Source organism: Phasianus colchicus, chromosome Z, assembly GCF_987193195.1.
Source record: "Phasianus colchicus chromosome Z, bPhaCol1.hap1.1, whole genome shotgun sequence".
NCBI lineage: Eukaryota > Metazoa > Chordata > Aves > Galliformes > Phasianidae > Phasianus > Phasianus colchicus.
Genome location: NC_143476.1, coordinates 92,311,589 through 92,329,927, shown reverse-complemented (window position 1 = coordinate 92,329,927; position 18,339 = coordinate 92,311,589). Strand labels below are relative to the sequence as shown.

The 18,339-nt window shown below is 50.2% G+C and overlaps 1 protein-coding gene and 1 long non-coding RNA gene across 2 annotated transcripts in view; one reads left to right on the top strand and one right to left on the bottom strand.

Annotated features, from left to right (window-relative positions):
• SMAD4 (SMAD family member 4) overlaps positions 1-16,456 on the top strand; it is a 40,147-nt gene extending 23,691 nt beyond the window's left edge. The window contains exons 6-10 of the mRNA XM_090131517.1: positions 1,671-1,721; positions 3,177-3,360; positions 5,755-5,923; positions 11,583-11,721; positions 16,245-16,456. Of these exons, the coding sequence (XP_089987643.1) occupies positions 1,671-1,721; positions 3,177-3,360; positions 5,755-5,923; positions 11,583-11,721; positions 16,245-16,456 (755 nt within the window). The remainder of the gene's footprint in view (positions 1-1,670; positions 1,722-3,176; positions 3,361-5,754; positions 5,924-11,582; positions 11,722-16,244) is intronic.
• On the bottom strand, positions 1,650-16,347 carry LOC149913190 (uncharacterized). Its single transcript, XR_016461676.1, has 5 exons — positions 16,239-16,347; positions 11,575-11,838; positions 5,855-5,913; positions 3,128-3,383; positions 1,650-1,735 (listed from the first exon to the last, which is right to left on the bottom strand). It is a non-coding gene; the product is annotated as an uncharacterized LOC149913190 (long non-coding RNA).
• Positions 16,457-18,339: the final 1,883 nt, after the last annotated feature.

Here is an 18,339-nt window from a genome sequence, read left to right as displayed (position 1 = left end):
CAGGAAGTGGAAGTAAAAGAGAAAGTGGAAGGGGGAAGTGGGCAGGAAGGTGGAAGGGGGAGGGAAGGGGAAATGAAAAGGGGAGAGAAGGGGGAAGTGAAAGCGAAAGCGAATGGAAAGCTGAAGGTGGAAGTGGAAGGGGAAGTGGAAGTGGAAGTAAATGGGGAAGTGGAAGTGGGAGGGAAGGTGGAAGGGGAAGTGGGAGGGAAAGGGGAATGAAAGGGAAGGGAAGGGGGAAGTGAAAGTGAAAGCGAAAGTGAATGGAAAGATGAAGGTGGAAGAGGAAGTGGAAGTAAATGGAAAAGTGGAAGTGGGAGGGAAGGGGGAAGTGAAAGGGAAGGGGGAAGTGAAAGCGAAAGTAGAAGTGAAGGGGAAGTTGAAGGTGGAAGTGGAAGTGGAAGGAAAAGTGGAAGTGGAAGTGGGAGGGAAGGTGGAAGGAAAAGTGGAAGAGGAAGTGGGTGGGAAGGTGGAAGGGGAAGTGGGAATGAAAAGGGAAGGGAAGGGGGAAGTGAAAGTGAAAGCGAGCGGAAAGCTGAAGGTGGAAGTGGAAGTAAATGGGGAAGTGGAAGTGGGAGAGAAGGTGGAAGGGAAGGGGGAGGGAAGGGGGAAGTGAAAGCTAAGCGCAAGTGAAGTGAAAGCTGAAGGTGGAAGTGAAAGAGGAAGTGGGAGGGGAAGTCGAAGTGGGAGGGGAAGTGGGTGAGAAGGTTGAAGGGGAAGGGAAGGGGGAAGTGAAAGCTGAAGTAAAGGTGGAAAGGAAAGTGGAAGTGGAAGTGGGAGGGAAGAGGAAGTAAAAGGAGAAGGAAAGTTGGAAGTGAAAGCGGAAGTGAAGGGGAAGTTGAAATAAAGGTGGAGATGGAAGCGAAGGTGGAATTGGAAGTGGAAGTAAAAGGGAAGGTGGAAGTGGAAGGGAAGGTGGAAGTTGAAGGGGAAGTGGAAGTGGAAGTAAAAGGGGAAGTGGAAGTGAAGGTGGGAGTGGAAGGAAAAGGAAAAGTGGAAGGGAAAGTGGAAATGGGAGGGAAAGTGGAAGTGAAAGTGAAAGTGAAGTGGAAGCTGAAATGAAGGTGGAAGTGGAGGTGGAAGTGGAAGGGGAAGCGGGAGGAAGGTGGAAGTGAAAGGGGAAGGGGACGTGGAAGTGGAAGGGAAAATGAAAGGGATGTGAAAGCTGAAGGTGGAAGTGGAAGTAAAAGGGGAAGTCGAAGGGGAAGAGGAAGCGGAAGGGAAAGTGGAAGCGAAGGTGGAATTGGAAGGGGGAAGTGGAAAGGGAAGGGAAGATGGAAGTGGAAGTGAAAGGGGAAGGAAAGGGGGAAGTGGAAGTGAAATTGAAAGTGAACAAAAGGTGGAAGTGAAGATGGAAGCGGAAGTAGAAGTGGAAGTGAAGAAGAGGCGGAAGTGAAAGTGGAAATAGAAGTGAAAGTGGAAGTGAAAGCTGTCGCAAAGTTGGGGGTGGAAGCGAAGGTGGAAGTGGAAGGGAAAGAGAAAGGGGAAGTGGAAGTGAAGATGGAAGTGGAAGGGAAAGGGGAAGTGGAGTGAAAGTGGAAGCGAAAGTGGAGGAGAAGCGGAAGCGAAGGTGGAAATGAAAGAGGAAGCAAAAGGAAAGGAGGAACGGAAGAGGAAGCAAAGAGGAAGTGAAGAGGAAGTAGGGCAGCCATTTTGTTTCTCACCTCTTTTAGGGCCTGTGCACAACGAACTCGCCTTCCAACCGCCCATCTCCAATCATCCCGGTGAGTGCCAGGTCCTGGAAGGTAAAATGTGAACGTGAAGGTCCTGGAAGAGGAGTAGTGAGGGGGATTTGGGTGTAATGCAGGTCCTGGAAGGTGAAATGTGAACCACAGGTCCTGGAAGGGGGGGTAGTGAGGGGGTTTTTGCTGGAAACCGGGTTCTGGAAGGTAGAATATGAACCTGAAGGTCCTGGAAGGGGGGTAGTGAGGGGGATTATTTGGTAAATTGGGTCCTGGAAGGTGAAATATGCAGCCCATAGGTCTTGGAAGGGAGGTAGTGAGGGGAATTTTGGTGTAATCCAGGTCCTGGAAGGTAAAATGTGAACCTGAAGGTCCTGGAAGGGGGGGGTAGTGAGGGGGATTAGTTGATAAATTGGGTTCTGGAACGTGAAATATGAAACCCACAGGTCCTGGAAGGGGTGTAGTGAGGGGGATTATTTGGTAAGTTGGGTCCTGGAAGGTGAAATATGAGCCCAAAGGTCCTGGAAGGGGGGTAGTGAGGGGTATTTTTGTGTAAACTGGATCCTGGAAGGTGAAAAATGAAACTGAAGGTCTTGGAAGGGGGATAGTGAGGGGGATTATTTGGTAAATTGGGTCCTGGAAGGTGAAATGTCAACCTGAAGGTCCTGTAAGGTGGGTAGTGAAGGGGATCTGGGTGTAATTCAGGTCCTGGAAGGTAAAATGTGAACCTGAAGTTCCTGGAAGGGGGGTAGTGAGAGGGATGATTTGGTAAATTGGGTCCTGGAAGGTGAAATGTCAACCTGAAGGTCCTGTAAGTTGTGTAGTGAAGGGGATCTGGGTGTAATTCAGGTCCTGGAAGGTAAAATGTGAACCTGAAGTTCCTGGAAGGGGGGTAGTGAGAGGGATGATTTGGTAATTTGGGTCCTGGAAGGTGAAATACTCGACTTGAGGTCCTGAAAGGGGGGTTGTGAGAGGGATTTTTTGCTAAACCGGGTCCTGGAAGGTGAAATACTCGACTTGAGGTCCTGAAAGGGGGGTTGTGAGAGGGATTTTTTGCTAAACCGGGTCCTGGAAGGTAAAATACTCCCCTTGAGGTTCTGGAAGGGGAGTAGTGAGGGGGATTTTGGTGTAGTCCAGGTCCTGGAAGGTAAAATATGAACTTGAAGGTTCTGGAAGGGGGGTAGTGAGAGGGATTATTTGGTAAACTGGGTCCTGGAAGGTAAAATATGAACTTGAAGGCTCTGGAAGGGGGGTAGTGAGGGGGATTATTTGGTAAATTGGGACCTGGAAAGTAAAATATGAACCTGAAGGTCCTGGAAGGGGGGTAGTGAGAGGGATTATTTGGTAAATTGGGTCCTGGAAGGTGAAATACTTGACTTGAGGTCCTGGAAGAGGGGTTGTGAGAGGGATTTTTTGCTAAACTGGGTCCTGGAAGGTAAAATACTCACTGTAGGTCCTGAAAGACGTATAATAAAATTGATTTTGATGTATTTCCAGCCCCGGAATATTGGTGTTCCATTGCTTATTTTGAGATGGACGTTCAAGTAGGAGAAACATTTAAGGTCCCATCGAGTTGTCCAGTCGTAACGGTGGACGGTTACGTCGATCCTTCGGGTGGGGATCGATTTTGTTTGGGTCAACTTTCTAACGTTCATCGGACCGAAGCCATCGAGAGAGCGAGGTGAGGAAATCGTTTTAGGTACCCTAGAAAAAAAAAAACCCAAAGAAAAATCCTATAGAAAATGTGGATTTTATATAGGGTCCCGTAGCCAGTGTAGGATTGCTGTATAGGCCATAAGGGATCCTATATCCCCCATAGGATTCTTATATCCCTTATAGGATTTCTACGTACGCTGTAGAAACTTCATATCTCCAATAGAAAGTCCATATAACCCCATAGAAACCCCATATCCCCCATAGAATTTCTGTATTCCTTGTAGGATCCCATACACCCCATAGAAATCTTATATCCCCCATAAGATCCTATATATCCCATAGAAACCCCCTAGAAACCCCATAGGACCCCATATCCTCCGTAGGATCCCATATACCCCATAGAAACACCGTAGGACTCCATAGAAACCCCATATACCCCATAGAAACCCCATAGAAACCCCATAGGACCTCATATCCCCCGTAAGATCCCATATAGCCAGTAGAAACCCCATAGAACCTCCTAGCAAACCCATAGGACCCCATATCCCCCGTAAGGTCCCATATACACCATGGAAATCCCATAGGTCTCCATAGAAACCCCATAGAACCCCATATCCCCCATAAGATCCCATATATCCCATAGAAACCCCATATACCGCATATCCTACATAGAAACCCCATATACCCCATAGAAACCCCATAGAAACCCCATATACCCCATAGAAACCCCATAGGACTCCATATCCCCCATAAGATCCCATATACACCATAGAAACTCCCTATACCCCATAGAAACCCCATATCCCACATAGAAACCCAATAAAAACCCCATAGAAACCTTCTATACCCCATAGAAACCCCGTAGGACCAGATAGAAACGCCCTATACCCCACAGAAACCCTATATACCCCATAGAAACCCCATATCCCGCATAGAAACCCCATAAGACCCCATATCCCCCATAAGATCCCATATCCCCCATAGAAACCCCATAGAAACCCCATAGGCCCCCATAGAACCTAAATATCCCATTTAAGAACCCTGTATGGTGACAAGATGGCCGCCATCGTGCAAAGGGAGTTCACTAGAGTGGTGATTAGGATTCCCCTATAATTCCCATACAAGGAATGGGTACAGTTGGAGTGTGAAGGACCCCATAAGACCCCATAAAACCCCATAGGGACCCCATAGACCCCATAGGGACCCCCTATGGTGACAAGATGGCCGCCGTCGTGCAAAGGGGGTTCACTATAGTGGTGAGTTGGCTTCCATAGTGGAATCCTTATAGGAAAAGGACCCAATTGAAGTGTGAAGGACCCCATAAGACCCCATAGGGACCCCATAGACCCCATAGGGACCCCATAGACCCCATAGGGACCCCGTACGATGACAAGATGGCGGCTGTGGTGCAAAGTGAGTTCACGACGGTGGTGAACTTTGCAGGTTGCACATCGGGAAAGGGGTGCAGCTGGAATGCAAAGAACCCCATAAGACCCCATAGGGACCCCGTAGACCCCATAGGGACCCAGTATGGTGTAAAGATGGAGACCGTGGTGCAAAGGGGGTTCACTATAGTGGTGAGTTGGGTTCCATTGTGGCTTTTTATAGGAAAAGGGCTGCAATAGGAGTACAAAGGACCCCATAAGACCCCATAGGACCCCATAGGACCCTTGTAGACCCCATAGGGACCCCGTATGATGTCAAGATGGCCGCCGTCGTGCAAAGTGAGTTCACTATAGTGGTGAGTTAGGTTCTATAGTAGGTTCCACATAGAAAAAGGCTGCAATAGGAGTACAAAGGACCCCAGAAGACCCCATAGGACCCCATAGGGACCCCGTAGACCCCATAGGGACCCCGTATGGTGTCAAGATGGCCGCCGTGGTGCAAAGGGTTTTCACTACAATGGTGAACTTTGCAGGTTGCACATCGGGAAAGGGGTGCAGCTGGAGTGCAAAGAACTCCATAAGACCCCATAGGACCCCATAGGACCCCATAGGGAACCCATAGACCCCATAGGGACCCTGTATGATGTCAAGATGGCGGCCGTGGTGCAAAGTGAGTTCACGACGGTGGTGAACTTTGCAGGTTGCACATCGGGAAAGGGGTGCAGCTGGAGTGCAAAGAACTCCATAAGACCCCATAGGACCCCATAGGACCCCATAGGGAACCCGTAGACCCCATAGGGACCCCGTATGGTGTCAAGATGGCCGCCGTGGTGCAAAGGGTTTTCACTACAATGGTGAACTTTGCAGGTTGCACATCGGGAAAGGGGTGCAACTGGAGTGCAAAGAACTCCATAAGACCCCATAGGACCCCATAGGACCCCATAGGGAACCCGTAGACCCCATAGGGACCCCGTATGATGTCAAGATGGCCGCCGTGGTGCAAAGGGTTTTCACTACAATGGTGAACTTTGCAGGTTGCACATCGGGAAAGGGGTGCAACTGGAGTGCAAAGGGGAAGGGGACGTGTGGGTGAGGTGCCTGAGCGATCACGCCGTGTTCGTGCAAAGTTATTACCTGGATAGGGAAGCGGGTCGGGCACCGGGAGACGCCGTGCACAAGATTTATCCCAGCGCCTATATTAAGGTGGGTGGATATAGGGTTTTTTGGGTTTTTATAGGGGATTTGGGGTTTGTAGGGGATTTGGGGGGATATGGGGGTTTTATAGCGGATATTGGGGGAGATGGGGGGTTTTATGGGGGTTTTATAGGGGATATTTGGGGATATAGGGAGGAATGGGGGTTTTATAGGGGATTTGGGGGGATATGGGGGTTTTATAGGGGACATGGGGGGATATGGGGGTTTTATAGGGGAGGTGGGGGAATATGGGGGCTTTATAGGGGATTTGGGGGGATATGGGGTTTTATGGGGGATATTGGGGGAGATGGGGGGTTTTATGGAGGTTTTATAAGGGATATTGGGGGATATAGGGAGGGTATGGGGGTTTTATAGGGGATATTGGGGGATATGGGGGTTTTATAGGGGATTTGGGGGGATATGGGGGTTTTATAGGGGAGGTGAGGGGATATGGGGGTTTTATAGGGGATTTGGGGGGATATTGGGGGAGATGGGGGGTTTTATGGGGGTTTTATAGGGGATATTTGGGGATATAGGGAGGAATGGGGGTTTTATAGGGGATACGGGGGGATATAGGGAGGAATGGGGGTTTTATAGGGGACATGGGGGGATATGGGGGTTTTATAGGGGATTTGGGGGTTTTATAGGGGAGGTGGGGGGATATGGGGGTTTTATAGGGGATATTGGGGGATATAGGGAGGGTATGGGGGTTTTATAGGGGATTTAGGGGGATATGGGGGTTTTATAGCGGAGGTGGGGGTTTTATAAGGGATTTGGGGGGATATAGGGGGAGATGGGGGGTTTTATGGGGGTTTTATAAGGGATATTGGGGGATATAGGGAGGGTGTGGGGGTTTTAAAGGGGATTTGGGGGAATATGGGGGTTTTATAGGGGATATGGGGGAAATGGGGGTTTTATAGGGGAGGTGGGGGTTTTATAGGGGAGGTGGGGGAATATGGGGGTTTTATAGGGGATTTGGGGGAATATGGGGGTTTTATGGGGGTTTTATAGGGGATATTGGGGGATATAGGGAGGGTATGGGGGTTTTATAGGGGATATGGGGGGATATGGGGGTTTTATAGGGGACATGGGGGGATATGGGGGTTTTATAGGGGATATGGGGGTTTTATAGGGGAGGTGGGGGATATGGGGGTTTTATAGGGGTTTTATGGGGGATATTGGGGGACATGGGGGGTTTTATGAGGGTTTTATAAGGGATATTGGGGGATATAGGGAGGGTGTGGGGGTTTTATAGGGGATTTGGGGGGATATGGGGGTTTTATAGGGTATTTGGGGGCATATGGGGGTTTTATAGGGGATATGGGGGTTTTATAGGGGATTTGGGGGGATATAGGGGGCGATGGGGGGTTTTATGAGGGTTTTATAAGGGATATTGGGGGATGTAGGGAGGGTATGGGGGTTTTATAGGGGATTTGGGGGGATGGGGGTTTTATAGGGGATATGAGGGTTTTATAGGGGAGGTGGGGGATATGGGGGTTTTATAGGGGTTTTATGGGGGATATTAGGGGAGATGGGAGGTTTTATGGGGGTTTTATAGGGGATATTGGGGGATATAGGGAGGGTGTGGGGGTTTTATAAGGCATATGGGGGGGTATAGGGGTTTTATAGGGGATTTGGGGGGATATGGGGGTTTTATAGGGGATATGGAGGTTTTATAGGGGAGGTGGGTGGATATGGGGCTTTTATGGGGGATATTGGGGGAGATGGGGGGTTTTATAAGGGATATTGGGGGATATAGGGAGGGTATGGGGGTTTTATAGGGGACATGGGGGGATATACGGGTTTTATAGGGGATTTGGGGGGATATGGGGGTTTTATAGGGGATATGAGGGGATATGGGGGTTTTATAGGGGATTTGGGGGGATATGGGGGTTTTATAGGGGATATTGGGGGAGATGGAGGGTTTTATGGGGGTTTTATAAGGGATATGGGGGATATAGGGAGGGTATGGGGTTTTATAGGGGAGGTGGGGGGATATGGAGGATTTATAGGGGATATGGGGGTTTTATAGAGGATATGGGGGGATATGGGGGTTTTATAGGGGATATGGGGGTTTTATAGGGGATTTGGGGGGATATTGGGGGAGATGGAGGGTTTTATGGGGGTTTTATAAGGGATATTGGGGGATATAGGGAGGAATGGGGGTTTTATAGGGGACATTGGGGGGATATGGGGGTTTTATAGGGGATTTAGGGGGATATGGGGGTTTTATAGGGGATATGGGGGTTTTATAGGGGATTTGGGGGGATATAGGGGAGATGGGGGGTTTTATGAGGGTTTTATAAGGGATATTGGGGGATATAGGAAGGGTGTGGGGGTTTTATAGGGGATTTGGGGGGATATGGGGGTTTTATAGGGGATATGAGGGTTTTATAGGGGAGGTGGAGGATATGGGGGTTTTATAGGGGTTTTATGGGGGATATTGGGGGATATGGGGGTTTTATAGGGGATTTGGGGGGGATAGTGGGGGAGATGGAGGGTTTTATGAGGGTTTTATAGAGGATATTAGAGGATATAGGGAGGGTATGGGGGTTTTATAGGGGATACGGGGGGATATAGGGAGGAATTGGGGTTTTATAGGGGACATGGGGGAATATGGGGGTTTTATGGGGGTTTTATAGGGGATATTGGGGGATATAGGGAGGGTATGGGGGTTTTATAGGGGATATGGGGGGATATGGGGGTTTTATAGGGGATATGGGGGTTTTATAGGGGATTTGGGGGATATGGAGGTTTTATAGGGGTTTTATGGGGGATATTGGGGGAGATGGGGGGTTTTATGGGGGTTTTATAGGGGATATTGGGGGATATAGGCAGGGTGTGGGGGTTTTATAGGGAATTTGGGGGGATATGGGGGTTTTATAGGGGAAGTGAGGTGATATGGGGGTTTTATAGGGGATATGGGGGTTAATACGGGAGGTGGGGGGATATGGGGGTTTTATAGGGGATATTGGGGGAGATGGGGGGTTTTATGGGGGTTTTATAGGGGATATTGGGGGAGATGGGGGGTTTTATGGGGGTTTTATAGGGGATATTGGGGGATATAGGGAGGGTGTGGGGGTTTTATAGGGGATACGGGGGGATATAGGGAGGAATGGGGGTTTTATAGGGGACATGGGGGGATATGGGGGTTTGATAGGGGAGGTGGGGGGATATGAGGGTTTTATGGGGGATATTGGGGGAGATGGGAGGTTTTATGGGGGTTTTATAGGGGATATTGGGGGATATAGGGAGGGTGTGGGGGTTTTATAAGGCATATGGGGGGGTATAGGGGTTTTATAGGGGATTTGGGGGGATATGGGGGTTTTATAGGGGATATGGAGGTTTTATAGGGGAGGTGGGGGGATATGGGGCTTTTATGGGGGATATTGGGGGAGATGGGGGGTTTTATAAGGGATATTGGGGGATATAGGGAGGGTATGGGGGTTTTATAGGGGGCATGGGGGGATATACGGGTTTTATAGGGGATTTGGGGGGATATGGGGGTTTTATAGGGGATATGAGGGGATATGGGGGTTTTATAGGGGATTTGGGGGGATATGGGGGTTTTATAGGGGATATTGGGGGAGATGGGGGGTTTTATGGGGGTTTTATAAGGGTTATTGGGGGATATAGGGAGGGTGTGGGGGTTTTATAGGGGATTTGGGGGGATATGGGGGTTTTATAGGGGAGGTGGGGGAATATGGGGGTTTTATAGGGGATTTGGGGGGAGGTGGGGGTTTTATAGGGGTTTTATGGGGGATATTGGGGGAGATGGGGGGTTTTATGGAGGTTTTATAAGGGATATTGGGGGATATAGGGAGGGTATGGGGGTTTTATAGGGGATATGGGGGGATATGGGGGTTTTATAGGGGATTTGGGGGCATATGGGGGTTTTATAGGGGATATGGGGGTTTTATAAGGGATTTGGGGGGATATAGGGGGAGATGGGGGGATTATAGGGGTTTTAAAGGGGATATTGGGGGATATAGGGAGGAATGGGGGTTTTATAAGGGACATGGGGGGATATGGGGGTTTTATAGGGGAGGTGGGGGCATATGGGGGTTTTATAGGGGATATGGGGGTTTTAAAGGGGATTTGGGGGGATATAGGGGGAGATGGGGGTTTTATGAGGGTTTTATAAGGGATGTTGGGGGATGTAGGGAGGGTATGGGGGTTTTATAGGGGATATTGGGGGATATGGGGGTTTTATAGGGGAGGTGAGGGGATATGGGGGTTTTATAGGGGATTTGGGGAGGATATTGGGGGAGATGGGGGGTTTTATGGGGGTTTTATAGGGGATATTGGGGGACATAGGGAGGGTATGGGGGTTTTATAGGGGATTTGGGGGGATATGGGGGTTTTATAGGGGATACGGGGGTTTTATAGGGGTTTTATGGGGGATATGGGGGTTTTATAGGGGTTTTATGGGGGATATTGGGGGAGATGGGGGGTTTTATGGGGGTTTTATAGGGGATATTGGGGGATATAGGGAGGGTATGGGGGTTTTATAGGGGATATGGGGGGATATGGGGGTTTTATAGGGGATACGGGGGTTTTATAGGGGATATGGGGGAATATGGGGGTTTTATATGGGAGGTGGGGGGATATAAGGGTTTTATAGGGGATTTGGGGGGATATTGGGGGAGATGGGGGTTTTATGGGGGTTTTATAGGGGATATTGGGGGACATAAGGAGGGTATGGGGGTTTTATAGGGGATATGGGGGGATATAGAAAGGGCACGGGGTTTTATAGGGGATATGGGGGTTTTATAGGGGATATTGGGGGATATGGGGGTTTTATGAGGGATGTGGGGGGTTATGGGGGTTTTATATGGGATATGGGGACGATATGGGGGTTTTATAGGGGATATTGGGGGTTTTGTGGGGGATATAGGGTTCTATGGAGGATAGAGATGTTTTATAGGGGATATGGAGGGGATATGGGGTTTCTATGGGGGATACGGGGTCCGACAGGGGGTTATGGGGGGATACAGGGGTTCCAAGGGGGATACGGGTGTTTTATAGGGGATAACGGGGGGTATGGGGGTCTTAGGGAGGATATGGGGTTTCTATGGGAGATATGGGGGTTCTATAGGGGATATAGGGGGGTTTATAGGGGATTTTGGGGTTCTGTGGGGGGCATGGGGTTTTTGTGAGGGATGTGGGGGGTTTATAGGGGATGTGGGGTTTTTCTGAGGGATATGGGGGTTCTATGGGGGATATGGGGGTTCTATGGGGGATAGGGGAGGATCTGGGGGGATAAGGGGCTTTTATGCAGGATATGGGGGTTTTATGGGGGTTATGGGGGATATAAGGATTCTATGGGGAATATGGGGGTTTTATAGGGGATATTGGGTGATATGGGGGTTTTATAGGGGATATGGAGAGGATATGGGGATCCTACAGGGGTTATGGGGGGATATAGGAGTTCTAGGGGGCATATGGGTGTTTTATAGGGGATCTGGAGAGGATATGGGGTTTCAAGTGGGGATACGGGGGTCCTATGTGGGATACGGGATTCTATGGGTATCCTATGCGGACCGTGGGTTTTTATGGGGTTTTAACGGGGCCATACACACAAATAAAGGATAATATCGAGGATATAGGATTTTTTATGGGATGTAGGGCCACCCTATAAAGCGATTTGATCCTAATACCTTTGTAGGTGTTTGATTTGAGGCAGTGCCACAGACAGATGCAACAACAGGCAGCGACGGCGCAGGCGGCTGCGGCGGCTCAAGCTGCTGCAGTAGCTGGCAATATTCCGGGCCCTGGCTCCGTGGGTGGCATCGCTCCCGCAATTAGTGAGTAATTAACGCTAATTAAGCGTCGTTGCTTTCGGTTCTGTTCTTTCTTATGGACTGTTGGCTCCTATGGGCTCTCAGTGGCAGCCGTTGGCAACCGTTGGCAACCGTTGGTTCCTATTGGCATCGTTAATTTTTCTTAGCCCTAATTAGCAGCTATTAATTCTCATTAAGGCCCACTGGCACCCATTAGCCACCATTGGCACCCATTAGCCAGCACTGGCACCCATTAGCCACCATTGGCACCCATTGACACCCATTAGCCATCATAAGCGTCTACTTATAGCCATCGGTCCTAATTAGCATCTATTAGAATTAATTAGCCTACATTAGCCTTCATTAATACTCATTAGCACCCATTAGCCTTCATTAGCACTCACTAGCCCCTATTGACCCCCATTAGCCACCATTGGCACCCGTTAGCCACCATTGGCACCCATTAGCCATCATAAGCGTCCACTGATAGCCATGGGTTCTAATTAGCACCCATTAGAATTAATTAGCCTACATTAGCCTTCATTAGTACTCATTAGCACCCATTAGCCTTCATTAGCACTCGCTAGCCCCTGTTGGCACCCATTAGCCACCATTGGCACCCATTAGCCACCACTGGCACCCATTAGCCATCATAAGCGTCCACTGATAGACATGGGTCCTAATTAGCATCCATTAGAATTAATTAGCCTACAATAGCCTTCATTAGTACTCATTAGCACCCATTAGCCTTCATTAGTACTCACTAGCCCCTATTGACCCCCATTAGCCACCATTGGCACCCATTAGCCACCATTGACACCCATTAGCCATCATAAGCATCCACTGACAAGCATTGGCCCTAATTAGCACCCATGGGAATTAATTGGCTTACAATAGCCTTCATTAACACTCATTAGCACCCATTAGCCTTCATTAGCACTCGCTAGCCCCTATTGACCCCCATTAGCCACCATTGGCACCCATTAGCCACCATTGACACCCATTAGCCATCATAAGCATCTACTAACAAGCATTGGTCCTAATTAGCACCCATGGGAATTAATTGGCTTACAATAGCCTTCATTAACACTCATTAGCACCCATTAGCCTTCATTAGCACTCGCTAGCCCCTATTGGCACCCATTAGCCACCATTGGCACCCATTAGCCACCACTGGCACCCATTAGTCGTCATAAGCGTCCACTGATAGCCATGGGCCCTAATTAGCATCTATTAGAATTAATTAGCCTACATTAGCCTTCATTAATACTCATTAGCACCCATTAGCCTTCATTAGCACTCACTAGCCCATATTGACCCCCATTAGCCACCATTGACGCCCATTGATGCTCATTAGCTCCCATTAGCAACCATTGACCCAATTAGCACCGATTGGAATTAATTAGCTTACATTAACCCTCATTAACACTTAATAGCACTTATTAGCCTTCATTAGCACCCATTAGCCTCTATTGGCCCCCATTAGCCCCTATTGGCCCTCATTAGCCACCATTGACGGCTGTTAGCTCCCATTAGCAACCATTGGCCCCAATTAGCACCCATTGGCATTAATTAGCCTACATTAGCATTCATTAACACTCATTAGCACTTATTAGTCTTCATTAGCACCTATTAGCTCCCACCCGTGGGTGCTCCCCCCACCCCTTATCTCCCACCCATGGGTGCCCCGCACCCATCCATGCACTCCAATCCCCACCCTCCCCATGGGTGCTCCGCCCACCCCAGACCCCCCACCCAAAGGTGCCCCCCTGACCTCCCCCACCCATGGGTGCTCCCCACCCTCACCCCAATCCCCCACCTCACACCCAAGGGTGCCACCCCCACCCATGGGTGTTCCCCTTTCTCCCACTCCCAACTCTCACCCTGATTCCCCACCCCGCACCCACAGGTGCCACCCCCACCCATGGGTGCTCCCCCCACCCATGGATGTTCCTCCCACCCATAAGTGCCTCCCTGACCCCCCACCCATGGGTGCTCCTCTTTTTCCCACTACTCACTGCCTATTCTTTATCCCCCACCCTGACAACCAACGGCCACCCACCCACCCACGTTGGCCAACCCCACCTACACGTCCCACTCCCCACCCATGGGTGCTCCCCACTCTCACCCCAATCCCTCACCCCAACCCCCCACCTTACACCCAAGTGTGCCAACCCCACCCATAGGTGCTCCCGCCACCCGTGAACTTCGGCCATAGATGCCCCCCACCCATGGGTGCCCCCTACACCACTTCCTCCTCCACCCATGGCTGCTCCTCAATCCCCCACCTCACACCCAAGGGTGCCACCCCCACCCCATGCTTCCCACCCCCCACCCAAGGGTGCCACCCCCACCCATGGCTGCTCCCCACACCCTAGGCCCCCCACCCAAGCGTGCCCCCCACCCATGGGTGCCCTCCTGACTCCCTCAACCACGTGTGCTCCCCACCGTCACCCCAATCCCCCAACTCACACCCAAGGGTGCCACCCCCACCCCACGCTTCCCACCCCCCACCCAAGGGCGCCACCCCCACCCGTGGGTGCTCCCCACACCCCAGACCCCCCACCCAAGCGTGCCCCCCACCCATGGGTGCCCTCCTGACTCCCCCACCCATTGGTGCTCCCCACCCTCACCCCAATCCCCCACCTCACACCCAAGGGTGCCACCCCCACCCCATGCTTCCCACCCCCCCACCCAAGGGTGCCACCCCCACCCATGAGTGCTCCCCACACCCCAGACCCCCCACCCAAGCGTGCTCCCCACCCATGGGTGCCCTCCTGACTCCCTCAACCACGGGTGCTCCCCACCCTCACCCCAATCCCCCACCTCACACCCAAGGGTGCCACCCCCACCCCATGCTTCCCACCCCCCCACCCAAGGGTGCCACCCCCACCCATGGGTGCTCCCCACACCGCAGGCCCCCCACCCAAGCGTGCCCCCCACCCATGGGTGCCCTCCTGACTCCCTCACCCACGGGTGCCCTCCCACCCCTGAAACCCCACCCAAGGTTGCCCCCCACCCATGGGAGCTCCCCTTTCCCCCACTCCTCACTGCCCGTCCTTTATCCCCCACCCCCAACCCATGAACGACCCCCACCCAAGGGTGCCACCCCCACCCATGGGTGCTCCCCCCACCCCTAACCCCCCAACCAAGCGTGCCCCCCACCCAGCCATGCATCCTAATCTCCACCGCCACCTATGGGTGCTCCCTATTCCCCCAATCCCCTATTCTCCATCCCATCAACCAATGACCCTCACCCAAAGGTGTTACCCCCTCCCATGGGTGTTTCTCGCACCCCAGACCCCCACCCAAGGGTGCCCCCCACCCAAGGGTGCCCTCCGGAACCCCAACCCATGGGTGCTCACCTTTCCTCCACTCCGCATCGTTTATACCCTACCCCAACACTCCCCAAAAACCAATGACCCCACCCAAGGGTGCCACCCCATCCCATGGGTAACCCCACCCACGGGTGCCCCCTACACCCCATCTTCCCCCACCCATGGTTGTTCCCCATTCCCCACCTGGCCAACCAACGACCCCCCACCCACCCAGGTTGGCCAACCCCACCCACACGTCCCACCCCCACCCATGGGTGCTCCCCCCACCCCTTCTCACCCTTGGGTACTCTCCTGACGTCCCACCCATGGGTGCTCGCCTTTCCCCCACTCCTCACTGCCCATCCTTTATCCCCCACCCGCAACCCACGATTCTCACCCAAGCTTGCCACCGCCACCCAGGGTGCTCCCCCCACCTATGGGTGCTCCCTACACCCCATCTTCCCCCACCCATGGGTGCCCCCATCTTCCCCCACCCATGCTTGCTCCCCATTCCCCACCTGGCCAACCAATAACCCCCCACCCACCCAGGTTGGCCCACCCCACCCACATGTCCCACCCCCACCCATGGGTGCTCCCCCCACCCCTTACTTCTCACCCATAGGCACTCCTCATCCTTGGGTACTCTCCTGACCCCCCACCCATGGGTGCTCGCCTTTCCCCCACTCCTCACTGCCCATCCTTTCTCCCCCACCCGCAACCCACGATTCTCACCCAAGCTTGCCATCGCCACCCAGGGTGTTCCCCCACCCATGGGTGCCCCCCTTGCCCCCCACCCATGGGTGCCCCCCTTGCCCCCATCCATGCTTGCTCCCCATTCCCCACCTGGCCAACCAACAACCCCCCACCCACCCAGGTTGGCCAACCCCACCCACATGTCCCACCCCCACCCATGGGTGCTCCCCCCACCCCTTCTCACCCTTGGGTACTCTCCTGACCCCCCACCCATGGGTGCTCGCCTTTCCCTGACTCCTCACTGCCCATCCTTTATCCCCCACCCACAACCCACGATTCTCACCCAAGCTTGCCATCGCCACCCAGGGTGTTCCCCCACCCATGGGTGCCCCCCTTGCCCCCCCACCCTTGACTGCTTGTCATTCCCCAGCCCGCCAACCAACGACCCCCCACCCACCCACGTTGGCCGACCCCACCCACGCGTCCCACCCCCCACCCATGGGTGCCACCCACCCACCCGTACCGCCCAACCTTCAGGCCTTTCCGCCGCCGCCGGCATCGGCGTCGACGACCTCCGTCGCCTTTGCATCCTCCGCATGAGTTTCGTCAAAGGTTGGGGACCCGATTATCCCAGGCAAAGCATTAAAGAGACGCCATGTTGGATCGAAATCCACCTCCATCGAGCTCTTCAACTTTTGGATGAAGTCCTGCACACGATGCCCATCGCCGATCCGCAACCGTTGGACTGAAATTCGGTTCGTTTGCTTTCTTGTTTTTTCCCTTTCCCATCCTTTTATCCCCTTTCCAGAACTTTCTAAAGCTGACTTTTATTGTTTTTCATTTCTAGGTGTCGGAAAGGCGCTGCGCCCGTCGGGTTTCGCTTTCGCTTTCGGTTTCACTTTCGGTTTCGGTTTGGTTTTTTTTTTTTTTTTCTCGCTCTCTCGGGTTTGGGAGAAATAAAAAGATTGATTCGGTCTCAACGCGGAGCTGAAAGGAGGTTTTGTTTCGTTATCGGGGTGATTAGTGCTGTTTGGTTGTTAATAAGGCTGTTAATTTGATTAATTATCTCTTTTGTTCATGAGTAATCCCAGCTGTCGTGTCAATGATGCGGTTAATCTATCAAGAATCCCATCAATCCATCAATAATTTCACCAATAATCAGATTAATCCATCACTAATCCCACCAATAATCAAATTAATTCATCAATAACGCCACTAATCCTATCAGTAATCAAATTAATCCATCAATAATCTCATTAATCCATCATTAATCCTATTAGCCCATCATTAATCTTATCAATTACCAGGTTAATCCATCAATGATTGCATCAATAATGAGATTAATCCATCAAGAGTCCCATTAATCGATCACTAATTGCATCAATTCATCATTAATCTCATCAATAATCAGAGTAATCCATTAATAATGCTATTAATCTATCAATAATCCCATCAATTATCGAATTAATCCATTAATAATCCCATTAATCCACCAATAATCTCATCAATCCTTCAATAACCCAATCAATAATCCTATTCATCAATAATCCCTTCAATCCATCACTAATCACATTAATAATCAAATTAATCCATCAATAATTTCATCAATCCATCACTAATCCCATCACTAATCAAATTAATCCATCACTAATCCTATCAAGCCATTAATAATCCCATTAATCCCATGAATATTCAGATTAATCCACGAATATTCCCAATAATCTATCAATAATCCCATCAATCCATCAATAATTTCACCAATAATCAGATTAATCCATCACTAATCCCATCAATAATCAAATTAATTCATCAATAACGCCACTAATCCCATCAGTAATCAAATTAATCCATTAATAATCTCATTAATCCATCATTAATCCCATCAACCCATCATTAATCCCATCAATTACCAGGTTAATCCATCAATGATTGCATCAATAATGAGGTTAATCCATCAATGGTCCCATTAATCGATGACTAATCGCATCAATCCATCATTAATCTCATCAGTAATCAGAGTAATCCATTAATAATCCTATTAATCCATCAATAATCCCATTAATTATCAAATTAATCCATCAATAATCCCATTAATCCACCAATAATCTCATCAATCCTTCAATAATCCAATCAATAATCCTATTCATCAATAATCCCATCAATCCATCACTGATCACATTAATAATCAAATTAATCCATCAATAATTTCATCAACCCGTCACTAATCCCATCACTAATCAAATTAATCCATCAATAATCCCATCAATCCATTAATAATCCCATTAATCCCATGAATATTCAGATTAATCCACAAATATTCCCAATAATCTATGAATAATCCCATCAATCCATCAATGATTTCATTAATAATCAGATTAATCCATCACTAATCCCATCAATAATCAAATTAATTCATCAATAACGCCACTAATCCATCACTAATCCCATCAGTAATCAAATTAATCCATCAATGATCTCATTAATTCATCATTAATCCCATCAGCTCATCATTAATCTTATCAATTACCAGGTTAATCCATCAATGATTGCATCAATAATGAGATTAATCCATCAATGGTCCCATTAATCGATCACTAATCCCATCAATCCATTATTAATCCTATCAATAATC